This window comes from Linepithema humile, chromosome 3 (assembly GCF_040581485.1).
Source record: "Linepithema humile isolate Giens D197 chromosome 3, Lhum_UNIL_v1.0, whole genome shotgun sequence".
Classification (NCBI taxonomy): Eukaryota; Metazoa; Arthropoda; class Insecta; order Hymenoptera; family Formicidae; genus Linepithema; species Linepithema humile.
In genome coordinates this window covers 4090983-4112728 of record NC_090130.1, presented here as the reverse complement: position 1 = coordinate 4112728, position 21746 = coordinate 4090983, and the positions used below count along the sequence as shown (strand labels likewise).

The window sequence follows — 21746 nt, the reverse complement described above, 5'->3', positions numbered from 1 at the left end:
GTATAACTGGTTGCATATTGACAGGCATATCGTTCATCGTTTAATCACGAGAAAAACGTAAACGCTTCTCCAGGCATTCAACATAAAAGTTTTTTCAAATTCAAAAAATATTTTGAAATTATTAAAAATTTTAATCGCCTGTCTATTATATCAAAAAATAAAAAATTTTTTAAAGTTTTAGTGATACAAAGTATCAATTTGCAAACATTTAAAATTAACATATAGATTTAAAATATACATTTTTGAAATAGTTATTAATCTTGTCACGATTTCTGTAATGCGGAAGCCTTCTCGCGTAATCAAGAAGGCAGAACTCTTTGCGCACGAGAATGCCCGAGGCAACAATAAACAGGCTGGTTGTTACGTATAATATAGGTGCTGTGAGTAGAATTAATGCTTTCATAAACGAGAATTCCGTTATTTCACCGATTTTTATCGTCAGTTTCATTAGATGCTAAAGGCAAAATTTTATATATTATATTATCTCCTAGCACTTATTAATCAGCAGTTGAGCAGAATTACAATGTTAATTATTATCTTAATAGCGAAAAACTTTTAAATGTAATACTTCTTTGAGTAATTAATACTTATTATTGGCACGATCTATCTTATATCCGTTTCTGTGACTTTACGACAAGACGAATATTCTGCGCGACACGCGTTTATTCGCTTTATACTTATTATTATCGTGCTGATAATCCGAATCATCGACGAAGTAACGGCCGGCATGCGTTTTCTTCCTCGCTTCTTGTTCGTGTTCGTCATTTTCGTACTCCTCAGCCGAGTGCGCGCCCTTCTCATGCTTGCCCTCGTAGAACTTGGTGACATCGCCCGAGTAGACGTGTCCACTTACGGACTCGCCTCCCTTGCTGTAACCTTCCTCGTACATATGTACGTAGGGCTCGATGCCGTTGTGATCTGTTTCCTTGATGTCCTCCTGCACCGCGTACTGCGGTGGACGAGGATACTCCATCATATAGTCGTGCTGCTCTTTTAGATGATCAGGCTTGTCGTTGTGTTGCGACACGGGCATGTAAGAATCCCGATGATACGGAAGGAAGGGATTATTGTGCTTGTGAGCCATCTCTTTGTGAACACCGTGATCCTTGTGATCCTTTTGATTCTTGATCGACAGATCGTTGCCCGGCACATCATCGTGATCGTTATTGTAGCCGTAAGAGCTCCAGGAACTCCAATCTTCGTAATGTGTTTCTGTATGATGATTCTTCTTTGGCGCTTCCGCCTTCGGTTTCGATTTCTTCGGTATCGAGATATCCGGTTTGTGAATGTGTATGAACACCGTCTTTGTGTGGATCTGATGATTTATGACTTCCGGCACGTAAATCTTGAAATGCACGCTGTTAATCAAAATATAATCGTGATGAATGGAAAAAGTCAGTTCAACGTCCGGCGAAAAAAGCCATCAATGCGCTATTGCTATCAATATATCGTTCCTCCTAATAACTTAATATTTCAAAGATTGTATGTAATAGATGTATTATACAAAGATGTATTATAAATTCAAATCACGCTAGCAATTGTAGGAGATTAATTATCCTCGAGCAGCGGCGTAATACGAAATAAATAAGCAGGTGCATTCCTTAATTTGACAACAGTGAGAATGAGAGTGAGCGTGAACTACGATTTTCGCCACGAGAAAGCGTAAAGCTCTCCGCGACTACGTTTAAGCGCCGCGCGCCTCTTTAACGAAGGCGCGCGATTTCATGCAATCTGCGAGATGGATAAAATTTAATCACACGACAATTGTTGCGTACTCACTGTTCCTCGCCGGCGCTTCCGCCGGGCAACATCTCGCTCGACAGAATGAGAAGCAGACCGATAACGATTCTCTGAAACACAAAGTCACGGTCGTTACACTTAGATCAGCCATAACGCGTTGCCTGAATTAATCCGCTTATATTTACGCTCGGTGATCACGATTCCGTTGTACCAATATATCTACGATCTCTCGCTGATTTTAACTCCATATGCAAGACCAATATCAGCACGTATAACTCTTAACGGCAATATTCGAACTAATTATAATATTCGAAAGTAATCGTGCAGAGCTCGATAGCTTTTTAAAAAATTTCACACTTGTATTTATGCGGATTATATTTCCATTAATTGTCACGTGTTAAAGCTTTTGCAAACTAAGAATGCGCGATAATCGTTGTATAAATAAGTCGCACATTCTCTGTATGCGCGATTTTCATCCACCTCGGCGCTTAACTATTTTCATTTTGTTACCATGATTTATTCCGAAAAGTCGCACAAGTGATCGCTAACGCGGTGGTCAATAGTCGTTTGACATTGTCGACGACGGCTATTGCCATTTATATGCTATCTTCTTTTCATCGAAGCGAATCTCGTGAAACGAGTACCACGATACAGTTCACGGCCGATGATCACTTTCGCTATTCTTCCGGTGATATTCTTCATCTATCGATCCGTAACTGATATTGCTTTAGAAATTATAGGGTCAATAAACCATACAGAATCGGCCAAGTTCAGTGTCGCGGTGAAATTGTTTGTTTTATTTTGTTCTAAGAGAATATTCTTCTTTTAACGTTTCTCAATTGATATAAAAAACGATTGATGACAATGAAAGAAAATCACAGAAAAAATTTAATAAAATCTTACCATGCTAATTGCTTCAGCGAAATGCATGCTTGGTTAAAGATTATAAATAGATAAGTAGTTTAGTTAAATGCAATATTTTTATCGCATATTTATCTTTTAGGTTAAATTTTGGACGTTGCTAACTTTACAAGCGTATTATTTTACAATTTTGCACATATTTCTCAAAGGAGATCACATATGATAAATAATTTAATGAAGCAAAATTTAACTCTGAGTTCAAATTCTATAAATATTAGAAATATTACGGAAACTAGACACACTTAAAAATTATCTAATTTACGAATAAAAAAAAGTTAGTAAAAATAATTATTTTTTATTTTTGTCAAAGCAGAAAAATATTGTGTTTATTTGCATATTGAGAATGGTTTTATGGGGAAATTATAAAAAAGTAATCAGTATTCACATGTCATTTATTTACAAAATAAACAATAATGTCATCTAAATTACGCAACATAAAGTGACGGAAAATCTCCCAAAATGATCAAATAAAATTGTATTTAATAACAAGCTAATGACTGTTCTTTGAATTTACTCATACGTGAGTTGCTACTACAATAATCTATGAAAATATAATATATCATTATCGTTTTCGGTAGCCGTCATATTCATCATAATCGTCATCGTCATCGTATTTTAATTCACGGCGATGATGTTGTGGTTTTAGTATTTTATAGATTGTGTGCGTATGTTTCACATTCTTCACCTTATAAGGCACGTGTATCACCACTTTTTTTCTAAAAGAAAAATTCAAGTTACAACATTTTTACAAATATCTCACATGTTTGAGAATTGCATTTAGGTTATACTGCTATTTCTGCATGATACTTACGATTCGGTCGATTCATGTAACAGTATAAAGACTATAAAGAACAAGATACTGTACTGCAACAAACAAAAATATCAATCATTATTATTACATACTTTATTATTCTGCAAGAATTATATTAAATATTCTTTATTTAAAAAAAGAAATAACGAAATGGCCGTGCAAAAATTAAACACGTTGAATTGAACTTAATTAAATGTTATTACATAACATTCAATATTATTCTACTACAAACAAAATATATAAATTAAGTCAAATAAGGAGTCTAATTAAAGGCTAAATTTAATTAAAATTTAAATATGATATAGAGAAACATCTTACCAAAAACTTCTTGCTCATTGTGGAAAACACTGGTCTGCTTCTGTGCAAAGCTCGAAGCACCTCGGCCAATTGAGAGATATCTTCTACGATATGTTGCTATAAAGCGGGATCGTTTATATAGTACCAACCGACTACTAGCGGGGCGCAATGCTACATATAGTATCTGCGAAACTCCGCCCCATATCTATCCCGCACTATTGTGATTACCACTCTACAATACCGTATTTATATCAGATTTTTATCTTGGAAACCGCCGGTTTTTCACGTTGATCTGATAAAACTCAGAACATAAAATTATTATTATTATATAGGTGATTGAATTCATTACCTAGATCTAGTTCGGAATGTATCACTACTCTGAACAAATCAAACTATGATCATTTCTACAATTGATTTCTACAATCTACTTCTTTATTCAAAAACTTTTATTCATATTTTTATGTATAAAACAACAAATTTTCCAATTGCGACGAACTACATATATTGGCCATTTGAAAAGTTCTCGGAATGGAATAGAAAAATGATTTATATAATTTTAAAATTATTTTTACCTTTTAATATAATGTTTTTTATAAAACATTAATGCTTTTGAACTCACGATACTCTAAATTTATTATATCATTACGAAACTCCGATTTATCAAGGCATATAAAATATTCATCAACCGCTTCTTGCACTTTTTTATAACAAAAAGATCTCTTACTAGAAAAAAATTTTTTATCCACAGAATAGATACAAATTAGAGAGGGAATTAAAACAGATGAATAAGATGAATGTGGCAATAAATCATGCTTCCATTGATTTTTTCTATTGAAATACTTTGAAATCACACTTATATGGAAATGTAAATTGTGGAAAGCTTTTTTGTACACAATTCATTAGTAGCACATTTATTTGAGACGATTACAGCCTTAGCAATTACAGAAATCTTTTTTCCAGAATTTATATCGATATCTATATCTATATCGATCATTTGTACTTAATTCCGGGAACTTTTCAATGACTCGCGTAAATACGACTTTCATCATAATCTTTTCAAAGTATAATAATTTAGCTTCGGAAGAATGAGGAAGCGCATTATCCTCCTTGAATCGCAGCATCTTAAAGATGCTGCTGCGCACGCAGCAAATCAATCTATGTAATTAAGTGCCGTATACGAGAGCTAATTAAAAGTGAAATCGACATATCGCTGGAAAGTATTGTAAGAAATGCCACCTACACGCGTATATGTACACACGCGTTTCTGCGATTAGTAATGCGCGCGCGTTTTCCAAACAACGCCATTTCTGGCCGAGGAAAAGAGAAGAAATGGTAGAAAAGATCGCCGCGGCGTGACCGCCTCGTGGCGATCGTGATTATAATCGCCGGCCGCGTTGATTTCACGGCCACGTTAATCCCTGACGGATGGAAAACCGTTCGACGATCAATGCAAAGGCCGTGACCATGACTTGGAAAGCGCACTGTGTTCATCGCTCATGTTTCTACCACTCGTCACCCTCGCTCTCCTCTTCGATATCCCGCGGATACGCTCGATATATTTCAATGTGGATCAATGCAATTATCGAAAACCAGTATAATGACGTTTCTTTTCTCTTTTCAACTGTTCTTTTTATGTCAAGCCCCAAATTGACAAAAACAAGACAGTTTTTACTTAATTTTCATATGTGTCGGATCTCTGCAAGCGTTAAATCGCTCGTGTTTTGTATCCTTATTTGTTTCAAAAAATGCAAATTTATAAAAACGAGAAATTTTTATTGCTATAAGATTGTTGCCCCATTAAAGTCTAAATAAAATATAAAACTATTTAGTTCGGATTTTTAATAGGTATTTGTTATACTTTCGTGGTAATATTTTCACATATTATCATTTTCTACATCGCTAATTTTTGCGCACTTGTTTTCATGGCAAAGATGTTAAAATAAACTTTCGCATTTAACGTAAATCACGTTAAACTGTATTATAAATGTATCTGAAATGTACATCAAAACTTTCTAACAATGAGTGGATTCCTAATTGTAGTTTAATAATAATAGCTGCATTATTTATATAAATATATTACTTTCTCATCCGTCATGTAAAATGTAATTTACTTCAAGAGAAACAATTAGAGAAATTAGAACAAACCGAATGTGAAATAACCATTTACCCTAAATATTATGAATTGGTGGATAAGATAAAAATATGTTATACAACAATTTTGGTTTTTATTCATATAACAATTTTAAACTAGTACAATGATAAATACAATGATAATATGCCTAAAAACCAATAAAGCTCTGAAAAAGAATATTTATTAACAAAATAGATAGTTCAATACATATAAAGCATGATTTAGAATTATGGCTACGCCTTTCATCTAAGAATTCGGCAACATATTTCGATATTGACAAATTTTGTTCAATAAAACTATCGAAATGCGGACAAATAACAAATTTTTAGTTTTTCATGTATTTTTAAATAAAATTTATACAATTAATAAAAAAAAAAAAAAGATTGAGTCCCTGATTTAATCCAGGAATTCGTAAATAAAAGGAATGACGATAATCTTGAAATCTGCTGATGAGCAAAAAATATGGTGTAAAGATAATATACATGATTATCTAATATTTCATTACTCGCAAACTTCATATTCAGTGTAAAATGAATATGCTTCATATGCAACTGTCTTCATTTTTTTTGCAAATTATTAGTTCTAAATTCACTTGAGTGTCTACAAATAATTATCATTAATATATCCTTGTATAATACTTTAAATGTATTATTTTCATGAATATTGTTCAAGTACTTAAACATCAGTGTCAGTTTAAGAGCGGAAGAGTAAATTAAGCACTGCTCGTAGTGTAATTATACCTGAAATACCTGATATTTTTACGTGTTAGATTATTTTATATTACATATATATAATACATTTCACGTTTATACACACACACATGCATACAGATAACCTGTTTAGTTGTCAACCTTGTTGCTAATAAAACATGAAGGATCATTTTGAACATTATGACGCATCATGTTGTGACAAATGTATAAATGCGTAGAAATGCGCGTTTTCACCCTCGATTGTGCCTAAAACAAGATAATTGCGTTATTAATAAATAAAATATCAAGTGGTACTCGACTTCGTTTTCGCGCCTTGGTATTTCGTTCTTATCGTCCTCTTCGTCGTCGATTTCTGCGTCGTGCTACTCGTCGTCGTTTTCTTCGTACTGTTCTCTTCTATTCTCTTCATTATGAACGTCGGTTTCTTCATTATCATAGGCCTTTTTGGCAGCTGCAATTTCTTTGTCGTGTTATTCGACACCTTCGTCGCGCTATTTGGCGATATACTTTCAGTCGTACTGCTCACCGTCGATTTCGCCTTCACTTTACTCACCGCTTGTCTATTCAATGCTTCGTGCGCGATTAATCTCTCCGTACTGTCGATCAGAGGACTCTTTGTCGTTCTGATCAGTGGCAGCGATAACTCTGTCACAGGATTCTCGATCATTATCAGCAGCGCCGGTTTCTCCGTCGTGATGCTCGCCATTGAACTCAATACTGGACTCTTCGTGGCTTCTAATCTCAGAGCCTCGGCCGTGCTGCTCTCAGTCGGTTTCACGGCGATTGATTCGATATTGACAATTTCCTGCGCCTTCTCGACAACCTTCAACGTTGAGTGAAGCGTCGGAGCGGTCGTGGGTTTTGCTTGCTCACATCCGTCTTCGTTCGAGCATCTCGGACTGTGAGTAGTTGTCGTCGCGCTGCGAGTGGTTGCCGTCGCGCTGCGAGTGGTTGCCGTCGCGCTGCGAGTGGTCGCCGTCGCGCTGCGACGTTTACCGTTCAGTAATCGTTGATCGGTCGTTCGCTCGGTCGAACTGACAGCGTTTCGCGATGACTTCTTCGGCTGTGGCTTCGTTTCGCGAAGCTCACTCTCGGCCTTGGATGCGCCCTGCCAATCCGCGTTCTCTTGGAAGAACGTCAACGGCTCCCATTTGCGACCGTCGTTGATATTGGAAAAAACATCGGGACTATTTTCGAAACTCGATTGATTCTTCTCTCGCTTCGTTTTACCCCATATCACCGGATCGGTAGTTTCACCACGCTGCTTAGTGCTCGAGCTCACGTCATTGAAATTGTAACGGAGCGGTCGGCCGGGTTCGAACGATTGATTACTTTGATTAGGGAGATAAGATGGCGGATCTATAACGCGGAGCGCTCCCTGAGAAGCGCTCAGACCGGTTTGATCATTGTTTTGCTTGTCGTAAGAAACCGCGTAGGAGCCCGGCGTAGGTGGAACAGCGACCGGTGCCTCGTGAGAGCTGGACGCGCCGTAAAGATCAGACTGCTTGCCGTAAGATGTCGAGTAGGGGCTCGGACCGCCACTGAATTCGTTCTGATTCTGGTTCTGATAAGACGTCGCGTAAGGGCTCGGAATGTTGTTAAACTCGTTCTGCTGCGGAAAGGGGGCCGAGTAAGTATTCGCCGTGGGATTAACGTCGATCGGCTTATCGTAAGACGTAGAATAATAGTTCGGCGCGCTGTATTGCTGCTCGTACGAGCTGGCGTAAGATGCCGGAGCCGAATTGTACTGCTCGTGGCCCGGGAACGTGTTGGGGCCGGTGTCGGTGAGAGGGTCGCTCGGCACTTTGTACGTGTTCGCGTGCGGGGACGCATCGTGTTCCATCGTCGTGAGCGGATACAGCGGGGCGATTTGCCGAAGCGGCAGACGATGCGTGGTCAACTGATGCCAGGGCTCTAAGGGCTTCGGAGCGCCGTTCACGATCGTCGTGTCGTTAAGTATCGCGTTCACCTCCTTCAGAGCCTCGTCGGCCGATTGATAGTGGTAATACGAGCCCGGGAATTGGTTGCCCAGGTTCGGTTGCGCGTTCAGAAAACCATTCTTGTTGGCCTCCGCTTCGTTCAATGGCTTATCGCTGCTGGGCGCGACGGTAGCAGGGAGATCTTGCGGAGGACTACTCTTCACCGAATTCAAAGCGTTCGTCGCCTCGGTCGACTGTGTCGGTCGACTTTTACCCAAGTTGGCGCGCACCACGTTTCGATTGGAAGAGCTGAACGCCGCGTCCGACAGAATGGCGTTTCCAGAATGCGGATTTAGGAGCGCGGAGACGGGATCGATGACAGGCGGTATCGGGATGACCTCGGGATTTTTTGACTCCGTAAGGTCGGCCACGGGCACCTTCAGCTGCGTGACGAAACGCACCATTACGTGACTCTGGTCGAGCGGCTCGAGTAAGCGTAGGAAAATCTTGCGCCCGGTGCCTGGAATTTTGATAGGTCCGACTATCGGACCCGGCTCGTTCTTCGACGGGTACAGCAGCTGTTTCACTATGTCCACGATCGACTCCAAAACGTTCTTCTTCGTGGTAACGCGCAGCACTGGCTCGATATGAATCGGCTTTTCTTCGTGCACTTCGGTGTTGGTGAGCAGATCTTTGGAGATTACCTGATTGTCGTTCAACTCGAACGTCGACGCCCCGACGATCGAGCGGGTCTTCAAACGTTTCATCGTTTCATCTCTCGAACGTCCACGATTGTAATGATATTGTTGTTGTTTTTGTTTTGGTTGTTGTAGTAGTTGTGGTAGTTTTGGAAATTTTTGTTGTTGAGGCCTAGGTATGTACTCGTAAATTGTTTTAGGCATCTGGAAAACCTCGTTTCGGACTAACGGTTTCTGTAACGTGAATATTTCGGGATAGAATGGGGGAGCGAACTTTATCCCTTTCTTCGTGACATCTTCAAAGACCAATTCATCGTGCAAGTTTCCTCTCGTTATCCTAAAGAAGTCAATTGCAGATTGTAGGCGATTATTTAAATAATGAAACAAACAATTGTAATGAAATAATGAAATAAAGAACGCAATAACGAGTAAAATATTGCTTAACAACAGAAATGCAATTTTATATTAGGATTTTATTAAATTCTTGTACTGTTAAATCTAATAAAACAACAATGAAAAGATGAATTCTTATCGAAGAAAAAATTATTTTTTAGAGAAATATAAAGAATAAAATAGAAAATTTTTTTTGTTAAATTTGCTTACCTATTTACATGTTTGAGCACGTTAGAGGATACAGTTGACGATAGATACGCACAGACCTACATACGAATACACAAAGAAAGAATAAAATATTTCTCTAGTTTACTAATATATATACGTATAGTATAATATATATACGTTACTAATATATATGTTTACATAGCACTACAAATTATTTATTGCTAATTGTAATTCAAAAAATCTTATTTTCTCACTTGGCATATATTTTTACGAAAAAATTCAAGTTAAAGTTAAAATATCCAAACTAATGTTAGTATTTTATTGTATTTAAAAGATTATTAATGAATTATTCACAATCATAGGAGATTTTGCACAACGCTAATTATTTTATAAAATTTTAAAAATTGGATTTATTAGCTAGAAATTTTTAAACTTTCATAAGAAAATCCATAAGAAATCCATTTTTTTCACAAAACTTTTATTCACAAACATTATTGACGAATTGGCGGAAATTAATGAAAAATCCATATCGATTGATTAATTATCTGGGTAAATTCACGCGGTTAATCACATAGATTGCATTCGTTGTTCACTTTTCTCACTGCAAAAATCATTCTTCGGATCGTTCTGTATCTTCACTCACCGTAATAAAACACGTGATCCTCATATCGCAGCTAGCACGAAATTCCGCTCACCTCACTGATCTACTGCGAGAACGACTGTAGTGCGGCAAACTATTAGCAACCTCTTTTAAAGCTTCCCCCGTTAGTGCAGCGTCGATGCTACAGCATGAGCTTGATAATGCATCCATAGACATCTAATGCCCTACCCATACGCTATAAGCACCGAGTGAGTATTGGGAGGCAATTAATTTTCTATATTTCCTTCTTTAAACCTCACATAGTTTCTAAATTATCGGCAAATACTACGACGGAGAAAGAAATCCAATTTAATGTCACGTTTTAAAGCAATAATCACCTTTCTAACCTTGAAAAATAAAAAATAAATAATTTATAAAACACTGTTCAAATATGCATTATACATTATAGAGCAAAAACTATCTCTCATGAAAATTTTATTCATGATATGCATTTATATTTTTGAAATCAATCTTATTCATATTCTTTAAAATAAATAATTTCTTTATAGCATTCTACTTTTTTTTAAATAAAAAATAATTTTTTATTTATGTTTAATGAGATTCTTGAAAGAAAAAAATCTATATTATATTGAACTTTTTTGTACTTATAGATACGAGTTACGTGCGGAACGAAATCCAATAAAAGAATCTTTTTATCTTTGACACGTTAATTTATTTTAGAACAATTCTTACAAATATTACACTATTTTGTCTATTAAACGAATAAATAATTATGTGATAAATTAAATGATATTATGATAAATATGTAATACAGGTTACATTGTCTATTTATAGATTTTTAAGTTTAATAACCTACGTTGACGTATGAAACATATATTAATTAGTATGAAACTTTTACTGGGAAAGATAGACACTTGTTTATCTTTAATTGCAAAGATGAAAACATATAGATACGTAATGCCATGTCCGTTCCTTGACAGCTCAATATATATGACGCTTTAATATTGTTGTAACTTTTTCACTCTGGCGATAACATTTCAAAAATACATAATAGAAACGTGTAGTAAATACACATACATTTGCATTATTAAAATGTTTATTTTCCAAGTTAACACGAGAGTTGTTATAATAAAGGCCAATGGCTTGATAATGAAAGTAAAATCACTTGTATGCGTTTTAATTGCGTGTTTGCAAGTTTCCCATCTTCAATGCGAAGCGCTAAGTTTCTAACACATCGTTTAAATGTGGAAAGTTGTTTGTCGAATCGCAAAAATAATATATATTAGATCCTTATCTCCGGTGTCAATTCTTTTAGTCGTAGTCGCTCGATCGGATAAAAATCCGTTGGTCAATAAAGATGAAAAAGGGTGGTAGTTTTCGTGGAATGTGTACGTAAAACCGCATATGTATATGTGATAGTCCCACATAATTATATTTACTCCAAGAAGCGCCGATAACGGAAAAAGGCGTGGTTACGGTGCCGGTTACAAACATGTTCGAAAAAACACATAAATTAATATAAAAAGAATTAAGATTCTAGAATGGAGTTTATAATGTCCAGTCTAGCGGCAAATCAAGTTTTCTTCTTGGGATCAAACACATTAATGCAATTAAAGTATCAAAAACGTGGGTAAACAATCCTGCCTGCTCGTGCGACCTAAATGATTATGCATTTACGTAAATGTGCATGATACTTTCCGATAAGATCGGAATACTTCTGATAAAATCAAAATACTTTTGATAGCATCTCTCTCGAAATGCATTCATACCCACTTTCTCACTCGCGTGTGTAAAATCGCGTGTTACATTATGATACATACGGCGTTCCAAACCACCGAATATTTTTCCGAATTTCCATATTACATGTTTTTATAACCCTTCAACTCTATTAAAATAATATCCAATAGAAATTAAATAGAAATTAGATAGATATCATTTTGTCACATTACACTTTTCTAAAGTTGCGTCTATTATGCAAAATTAAGATCTATTAAATAATTTCAATATATTCAAAATATTGTATTATAAATTTTATTAGTGTTTAAATAGGAAAGAACAATTTCTTATTAATTCTTTTCACATAAACATCAATTTCAATTAAAGAGATTATGATCTATCATTAGACTGTACATAACTGTCTCATAATTGAAAATCTAGTTCAAAGTGATTTATGACAGAAAATTTATCAATCCGACATAGAGATTAATTAATTCAACATTTGTCACTTTTGATAAGAGGGAATGAATCCTTATAATGTAATTGAGCAAATGCATCGCTCATTAATCACGTCTCTACAACTGAGTTGATTCGAATGTTAGCGCGTTAATCTCGTTAGCGCGTTGTTTGATTACCACAATTTACTCGACAGCTCTTAACAAAGTTGAAGCAAGAAATAGAATGTAATTAAAAGACTTGCAAAACATAAATAAAACATGTACTTTATTCTTTCACGTTTGCAACGAAGCGTTTGCTTTTATGGTAGAGATACAGCGATAATATGCATTTTTATTATTTGCGTAAATCACATTTACAATTTTTGCGTTACACATCTGAGATTTTCTTATTATTAACACTTTCGAATGTTACACGCCTGACTGCACAATATGATGCTAATCGCTAATCGTTGACCGCTAAATGTTCGCCTTTTGCGTACTTCCAATTTTCATATTTCAATGATAACCGCAGCTCCCGATGAAAGCGTCAGTAATGTTTCTCGCGCTCATTGATTCCTTTTTTCGGATGCAATTATTGGCAATAATTCAGCTGAAATTGAATCGGCGTTTTCCATCGAAACGAAATCCGTACGCCGCGCTGTTCGGTGCGTCAACCAGCGCCGGGTTTCGATATTGATGAAAAGATCCATGAAGATGAGGCGGTCTCACGGCGTTTTGTTCCTCGTCTTGCGTGCCCTTCAAGTAAAATGCCTCGAACTGACCCTCGGGTAGAAGAATGTCCTTCAAGGACTTGTCGTTTGGATCGTACGCTGACGTGAAAGTAATTAACGCCAGAAGAAAGTACAAAACCTGTAATAAAATTGTCTTCTCTATGGCTATCGATATGCAAAAATAAACAATCGCTTTGTTATAAATAATAGATAAATTGGAAGAAATTAATTATGAATTCTGTAAAATCAGACACTGATTCGGATGTTAAAAATTTATTTTTATAAAATAAGTTATTGAATACCAAGCTAATACTAATAAAAAAAATATTTAAAATATTAAGATATTTATTAAATATATTTTCAACATTTACAGTAATTAATCATGATAATTAATAGGTTAATAAATATTTATTTAGTATAAAAAATGATAATATAATTATAAAACATCCATATCTTAATCACGAATATTTAAAATATAACTTTCTCTCTTTATATATATATCTTTATAAATTATCATAAAATACAATAAAATCGATAAGATCACGATTTATCTACAATATCGATAAATCTTTCTATCACCATGAACCATCGCGTCAGTTACGAATGACAATAATTTTCGGTGGATAGTATCATTACGTACCAGCAAGATGTTCCGGTCGTTCCACATCATTACCACTTTCCGTTCCATTTCCCCGCCCAGATCTCGCGCAATCAAAACACTAAAATAACAAATAATGCGACGTTATGCGTGGGATACGCGGCGACGACCTGTCAATAAACTCTCTCAAGGGAATCAATGAAACAGGGAAAGCGATAAATCGGGTCATGCGTCGGATTTTAATTATATGCCGCGCCACGTGGCATGCAAATATGTTTATAATTGCGACCGATGAGCTATAAAAAAAAAAGGTCGGGTTTGTTCGTCCGTAACGTGCACTTGCGTTTGGCGCTAATATCCAGGTACTCGATGCGTGGAGATACGCGCACTTAATGTTGCATGCGAAACGTGAGCATCGCCTCGATTCGCAAGGTAAATCTAGAGTAAGGTACGCCGTATCTCTATAATAACAAGTCTTGTAGAAGCAAATCCCGGGAGAAAATCGAAGAGATCTAGAAATTACAGTTAAATCACGAGTAATAAATATTTTGTAAAAATGTGCAGGATGAAAGGATCTTGCGACTTGGAATAAGAGCGAAAAACCGCTCAGAACTTTATTTAAATTATTAATAACTTGCATAAAATTAAAATTGAAATCAATTTAAATTATTAATAACAAATTGTTTAAAATTAAAATTAAAATCAATTTAAATTATTAACAAGAAAATCAAAGTTATAGAATTTCATAAATTGGCGGTAAGAAAGCGAGATGAATACATAAAAACTATTAAAGATAACGTTAAGAAAACTCATTTGTAAGAAAAGTAAATTTATATTTGCTCTACAAATCGTATCTGCTTAGAGTTTATAAATGCAGATTAATTTATATCAGATACAACATACCTGTTCTAACCGCAATAAACTAATCTATCTAAACGACGGTATCACAATGTACATCATTAGAAATGTAAATATATCTCTAGAACGCCCGCTCTAAAATCAACATTTTTACAGTCGCTCTCCATTCTCTTTTATGCGTGCGTACTTTGACCGCTCGCCCATTACATCATAGACTTACATTGACGAAATGTAAGGCCTTTTGTTGTACTTCAAAAAGAGTCGTTGTTTTAATCGCTAACAAAATTAGTTTTTACTTTATTTTCATCGTTGACTAAATTAACTTAAAACAACACTTTAAAATATAACAAATATATTTTTTTCAAATGACACAAAAATCCGAAAAGCATTTAAGGAATATTTAAAAAAATTAAGACGTCCTTTAAACATCTTTACAGCTTTTAAATATATTCTTTCGAATATATCTGTGATCTGTTGACAATGATATAATTGTGTATTTTTTAATCTGATATGACCCCGTGTTTTTTAATTTTTAATTGACATTAACAGTGCTGAAAAAAGTTATGATTCTCTTTTCTACATACAAGATGACAAGCTGTCATTTTAAGGATATCACAAAATCGCAAATCATTCTCGTGTTAATGGGCAGAACTTAATATTTATCTTCGCAACTAATTACGTATCATTATACATCAGATCATAGGTCTTTGCTCGCGAGATAAAGCATCGGTAAATAACCATAAAATGACGATTACACATGCGGTGTCCAATTAAAAATCACGATGATCCGCGGAGCACGAGAGCGAAAGTGTTCAAGCAAAGCGTGACGGTGCGAAGCGCACGGTTCGTCATCACCTCGCAGATTAAATGCCTCGAAGCTCGCGATTTAATCAACTTGACAAGCTCCGTCGAGAATCTACTTAGTGTTCTGATTTATAGAAAGAGTTTTATCCAAAGTGTACGCTTACATTTCGCTTAAATAAATCAAAATGGTGCGCCGTTTACCAAACTCAGTCGGAGGACACATTTTTCCCGATCAAAACCGATCACCGTTCTCTCCATCTGGTCAAATTTAACAGTTCGTAAAAAAAATCAACATTGTAATGTAAAATCAAGATACTAAGAGCCTTATTAGTAGCGTCAGCTTTGTCTATCGGTCGTTGTCTTTTACGGGCCTTAAACACATGTCTGGATGAGTAAAACCTCCGGGAAATTGCGCGCGCGTGCGGAAAGCTTCAAAAGACTCACCGAGGTATCGCCAGGAAAAGTGAAAGCCAGCAACCGAGCGACGACGGCAATGGTACTCGCGATAGAGGCAGGTTTCGAGGCGTCACCGATCCGCACGACGTGCCTCAGCCACGACGGCCTTGTCGCGTCCGCGCTCCGTCGTGATGGAAGTCAGCGCTACGCCGCAACGTGTCCTCGTCCGTAAAAACGGAAGTCGATGAAAGTGGATGCCAAGCCAAACCGAGTCGTTCTCTTTGTTTTTTTGCCGTGCCATGAATATCCAATAGCGAGAGCCGCATACGCGCTTCGCCGATGGATAAGCGTATCTCTTTCGAGCAATAAGAATCGCCTTTTTCTCTCGGTACTTTTTTGGCACACTTTACTTCTGTGGTGTCTCTTTGCTCGACGGCTTGACTCACGGTGGATAAGAAATAACTGGATATGCGTGTATCCTTAACACGAAGATATGAACAATTTATTGCCGGAGAAGAGAAAAGAAGTCCATTTAATTTTCTCCTAATTGAACGTTTATCGAAAAGCAAACAAAAATGGAAAATCATAGAACAGAAATAGACACGGTTTGATTAAAAGGTCTCTGGCTTTCTGACGTTTGCGTAAAGCTTTAATGATATGCTCAGATGGAAGACGAGCAATTTAAATAATTTCATAAGAAACTTAAAGAGTACAATATAAAAATAATTAGCAATTTTATGTATTAAATTTCTAAATGTACATTGTAATATACGATTGATATTATCCTTAAAAAGAGAGGAATTAATTTCACATGAAATTAATATATCAGTAATAAATATATAAATATATGTATATGTCTTGCGATTAGAAAACAGAATATTAAAGCTATTTTATCGAATATATATATATCACGACATTTAATCGTAAATAGTTAATAATACATTAAATTGCTATTAATGCTAATTACTAACTTTTACTTTACGAAAGTGCTGTTTTGACAATTCAAGTCTATGGAATCGCGATTTTAGACACTTGCTTTACATTTATGCGATTACTGTCAATCCAGTCGCACATATAAGAGGCTTAATTTGATATATATGTACTAATATGAAATATAATATTTACCTAGACGTTTCGAGAGCGAGGATAGAAAGCGATATAGTGAAATCACTCTTATAAGTTTAAAAATACTAATTATCACTGATCTTTTTGAATTAAAGGCTAGTAATATCGCCGCGCGGCTGACTGATTGCTCGTTTCCAAGTCAAGCAGAGAAATCTTGTTTTGCGAACGCATGACTAACAAGAGAATCCCGCTGACCGGAGCTTACGGGTTGAGTTCAGATGAAATTTCATGAGTATACAGTATAACTCGAGACAGAATTACTTATCACAGAAAATATTTAGATAAAAAATGGAGATGAAAACCTTATCTACAAATCTGTTTAAATCTATTACAAATCCGATACGTCGAGGTGAAAATTTGTCTTATTTCGTTCGAGCCTTAATTGCTAAATAAAAGTAGATGAAAAGATTATTTGTCGTACATTTACCGAGATAAATGCTAGATAAAAAATATAATTACTTAGTCTTTGCTCTTAATTTTTCTCCCCAAAATTTAATTTTTATTAATCCTTGATATGCACCTAATAATTTGATATAACTGGAAAAAATTTAGATTTTCGATAAGCGGACACATTAAAATGCTTTTTCTACAGTTGCAAGATATAACGAATACAATATGAAAAATTCGTAGCACCGCATATTGTTTCAATATCTCTCGTTAACGTATCTTCGATAATATTTCGTTTACTTAATACTTATATTTATGGCATGCGTTTGAATATTCATTATTATACCAGATCTGGGCGAAATCTGCGATTTTTCGATTTTCATAATTGCTCACCGCTTTCCTTAATGAACCGCCGAATAATTTATAATTAAAGGCAACATACAATTTCACGATTAATTACGGTCATCAGAAAACTTATTGAGAACGCGAGTGGCAAGGAGGAAACAGTGGGCGTCAATCATGAAAATTAATCGAAAGTTGCAGATTTTTCTAGCTCTAATTTATAAAAATATGAAATATCTCAAATAAAAAGTAAAAATATCAAAGAACTATTTTCACCGTTACTGTCATGGTATAATGATCTGAAACGAGTATTTCTCTTCTCACGTGTCTCTAGCGCTTTATTTTTAGAAAAATGTTGTTTCTTTGATAAAATATCATAATTGTTACCAGAGCTGAATTTATCTATAAATACACTACATACTAGCTGGAGACTTTGCAAATTCAGAAACCTTCGATAAAATATTGCAAACAATGATAATGATTTAATAATTATTGTTCGATTTGTACATACATCAATAAAAGGAGAACAAAATTTTCTTAATTATAAAGCTCCTTGCAATGCAACATTTGAGGTCAAAAAATTTAATTATATAAAAAATATAATTGCAACGAAGTTAATAAAAGACAAATTAATTATATAATTATTAATTTCATAATATTGAAAATAAGAAAAAAATATTTATTGTTTGATATTAAATAATGTTACATGCTGAATAAATGTTTATTGTTAATTTACAAAATATTAATAATTTGAAAAATTAGTTACCCAATTGTGTAACTTGATGATTATGTCTATATTAATTAGCTTGTTTTCCTGCGTCTATTAAAATTTATATGTACCGCAGAACTCTAAAAAATATTGTATATAGAGATAAGAAACAGCTTAAACCCAGCCCTGATTATTACTTTTTTCTTAAGTACTTTTCTAACGCCGTCATTATATTATAGTATAAAATTACAAACGTTCCACGAAAGATATAAATATATATCAATATATATATACATATATATATATGTAGTATATTTATGCTCATATATAATATTCTATTATTGAAGACATCATTTGCGCCTTATTTCTTAAGACTGCATGAATTATTTCTTATAAGTTACATATAACTATATAAATTACGTATCAATCGTTGAATAGATAATATGAAATTAATGAATAACAATAATAAATAAAATGTTTACAAAAGATGTAAACAAATGTGAATAATTTCTTCAATTGATTACTTTCAACACTTTTACTATTATGAAAAATATCGCTTTCGAGTAATGATAAAACTCGACAAGATTGTACAAAATTCTCACTATTACAAACTAAATATGGTATGTTTTTTCTTTATACATACATTTGCATTGCACATTTATATGTATGTGTATATACATATCACATGCAAAATAATTCTATTAATTAGAACAATTTTGCCTGTTTTAATGAACTTTGTATAGAGTGAATTTATTAAAAAATTATGATTTCCAAAAAAAAAAAAATAAAGTCATAAATAATAAAAATAGAAAGAAAATCTGTAATCACAAATGTATCGATGTATTCGCAAAAATCAAATCATCAAATATAAATAATCAAATCATAGAAAAACAAAGATTATTTAAATCACGCAAAAGTTTTCTCTATTATTTCTCTTTGTCTTCGTTAAAAAAAATTTAGCATTATCCAAATTCTTGAAACTGCCAGAATATCAATCATGCATTATAATTAATTGGTATTTATAATATATTAAATGTTTCTCTCTCTAAGTCATGGTTATAAGTAGCATTCGTACCAAAATATAATTTTAGACAGAGTATAGATAAGAATCTAGCTTAGTCTTTGCTTTAGGAGGCGAGGTAAAGGGAGAAAACCAAGCTATCGAAAATCTTCCGAAAACCGCTTGAATAGACTTCCATTTGCTATTACGAACCCATCTAGCCTCTTCCTTTTTCAGTTGTTCTATACCCTGAAATATAAGCATTTCGATATAAATCATATCTTTGTATACAAAGAGAAAACGTTATACAGTCAGAGCGGTATACATACAGTTTCATCATTCCAAATAGCTTGTAATTGTGTGCCTAACATCACAGCAGTAAAAATGGCAAATAAAAGGGCCTCGAATGCTAAAAATAACAACAGCACCACTGTCGCTGGTGGACTAAGTGTCGAACATTCTCTCCATTCTTGTCTGATGCATGTAGTGAATTGTTGCATGCACAGGAATAAAGATTGCAATGATATGCCCGCTATATAAAACTGAAATACAGTATAAAACTAGAATGTATCTATATTTTATCATATAAAATATCTCTATGTAAAATTTAATTAGATTAATTTAATTGTATAGAGGTAATGTGTGAAATACTCACAGTAAAAAGTACAAAGTACTTTTGATTATTTTCTCCAACGCAATTATTAACCCATGGACAATGATGATCCATTTTTCTAATGCATCTACATCAATTATAAGATACAATCAATGCGTTGCCATATTGTCTAATAAATACAAATTTAATCTTATTCACCTTTGGCATACGGAGCAATGATGCGCCCTGTCAGGTTTAATAGAACAACATTTGGGACACTTAAAAATAACTTGTCCATCTCTAAACCCCATCTGTTGTATCAGCTCTTTCGTGGCGTTACCTTTTGGTACTGCACCCTATACACAAATCAGATTGACAATAAAGCCTTAACATGTCTTATTTTGTACATAATTAACAATAATTAATATTTGATCATTATCTTAATTACCGGATCTGTAAACATGGTTTTCAGATGTGACGCAAAAGCCAGAAATGCTAGACATTGAAAAATGGCCATGTTCAAGCTGGAGTATAATGTGTTTATTGTAGGAATTAGAATCACTGCCGTTACTACAAATTCTGCGTAAATTATTAGTAGCCATGTTAATACTGCACATATAATGCCGCATATATCCTGCAAATATCAGTATTAGAACATTAGAATATTGCTTATTGAACGACAACATAATGCAGAGCATTAAAAACTGTACTTTTAAAACATACTTTAATACACCAAAGTTTTCCACCACACCATCTATTATGAAAATCTCTCTCCCTATGAAAGGGAATGTATTCATAATCCATCATCAAGATTATTCACTAAACTACTGTATCCTTTATTGAATATAAAGGAAATGACTAACATCTCCACCTTTGTACATATTGAAATCTGCAACTATATTCCTAAAAAGGAAAAAATAGGTTATTACCTCAACGAGATATATAAAGTAACATTTTTAGTACATAGATGTAATCATTTATGTTTGAGTTTTATTTATCTGATATCTAACATCAAAATAAATGTTTATCAATGTAATTCATCAATAACATCAAAACAAAAATTAGATAGACAAACTAGATCAGTTTCAGTGCTAAATGTACAATAAGAATATGAAGCATCAAATATCAAGTCTCAAGATTCTTGAAAGACATGTAACCTATTCCAATTAAATACTCACATCACTGTACAGTGACATGCATCCCCTAAAGAGCAACAATGTACGATGGCTTTTGTCATATGTTGTTTGGCATTGTGGCGTCGCAAAACAGCGCGTACAGCGAGCGCTCGGCGTAAAAATTGATTTTTTCGATATCACCTAATCAGCAATGGAATGCGGAGTGCGTGCGTACCGCGGCGTACAGTCATAAATACATGAACATTCGCAATAATTTTGAATTAATTATGAGTGAAACACACATGAGAGAGCGAATCGGCTTACATTATCGACAAGATTCTCTCTCCCTGTCTTTGGTTGTCTCCCTCTCGTTACAATTTATAACGGTTCCACGATCGTGTAAACGTGCCGCGGAAGGAGGCGCGTTCTGACTGATCTCTTATCACGTGCGCTAATCTAGAGATCCCGAAAACACAGGAATAGCGAAAGGTGCATCCGCTACGTAGAGCGGAGACCGACCTTGCCTTTTCGAAATCGGCGAGCGCCA

General features: G+C 34.7%; 6 protein-coding genes across 7 annotated transcripts in view; 1 reads left to right on the top strand and 5 right to left on the bottom strand.

The window, feature by feature from the left end:
- Positions 1 to 2405, bottom strand: LOC136999060 (uncharacterized). Its single transcript, XM_067352524.1, has 3 exons — positions 2251 to 2405; positions 1780 to 1850; positions 1 to 1358 (listed from the first exon to the last, which is right to left on the bottom strand). The coding sequence occupies exons 1-3, from the start codon at positions 2251 to 2253 to the stop codon at positions 629 to 631; spliced, it is 804 nt and encodes a 267-aa protein (XP_067208625.1). The 5' UTR covers positions 2254 to 2405; the 3' UTR covers positions 1 to 628.
- The window catches only part of Vps26 (vacuolar protein sorting 26), a 60748-nt gene that overhangs the window by 34587 nt on the left and 4415 nt on the right, over positions 1 to 21746 (top strand). The gene's annotated exons all lie outside the window — the stretch shown is intronic.
- LOC136999063 (uncharacterized) lies at positions 3036 to 6275 on the bottom strand. The gene is made up of 3 exons (XM_067352531.1): positions 3791 to 6275; positions 3473 to 3525; positions 3036 to 3377 (listed from the first exon to the last, which is right to left on the bottom strand). The coding sequence occupies exons 1-3, from the start codon at positions 3806 to 3808 to the stop codon at positions 3224 to 3226; spliced, it is 225 nt and encodes a 74-aa protein (XP_067208632.1). The 5' UTR covers positions 3809 to 6275; the 3' UTR covers positions 3036 to 3223.
- Positions 6270 to 11019, bottom strand: LOC136999059 (serine-rich adhesin for platelets-like). Its single transcript, XM_067352476.1, has 3 exons — positions 10432 to 11019; positions 9831 to 9886; positions 6270 to 9564 (listed from the first exon to the last, which is right to left on the bottom strand). The coding sequence occupies exons 1-3, from the start codon at positions 10453 to 10455 to the stop codon at positions 6894 to 6896; spliced, it is 2751 nt and encodes a 916-aa protein (XP_067208577.1). The 5' UTR covers positions 10456 to 11019; the 3' UTR covers positions 6270 to 6893.
- On the bottom strand, positions 12556 to 16610 carry LOC105676381 (uncharacterized). Of its 2 annotated transcripts, XM_012374203.2 has the most exons (3): positions 15978 to 16610; positions 13914 to 13992; positions 12556 to 13412 (listed from the first exon to the last, which is right to left on the bottom strand). In XM_012374203.2, exons 2-3 carry the CDS (start codon positions 13959 to 13961, stop codon positions 13149 to 13151), a joined length of 312 nt encoding a protein of 103 aa, XP_012229626.1. In that variant the 5' UTR covers positions 13962 to 13992; positions 15978 to 16610; the 3' UTR covers positions 12556 to 13148. The 2 variants fall into 2 exon arrangements, with proteins under 2 accessions (XP_012229626.1, XP_067208630.1); XM_067352529.1 differs by lacking the exon at positions 15978 to 16610 and having other exon boundaries at positions 13914 to 14505.
- On the bottom strand, positions 16759 to 21655 carry LOC105676378 (palmitoyltransferase ZDHHC3). The gene is made up of 7 exons (XM_012374199.2): positions 21263 to 21655; positions 20808 to 20987; positions 20533 to 20718; positions 20304 to 20440; positions 20148 to 20232; positions 19822 to 20034; positions 16759 to 19741 (listed from the first exon to the last, which is right to left on the bottom strand). The coding sequence occupies exons 2-7, from the start codon at positions 20889 to 20891 to the stop codon at positions 19580 to 19582; spliced, it is 867 nt and encodes a 288-aa protein (XP_012229622.1). The 5' UTR covers positions 20892 to 20987; positions 21263 to 21655; the 3' UTR covers positions 16759 to 19579.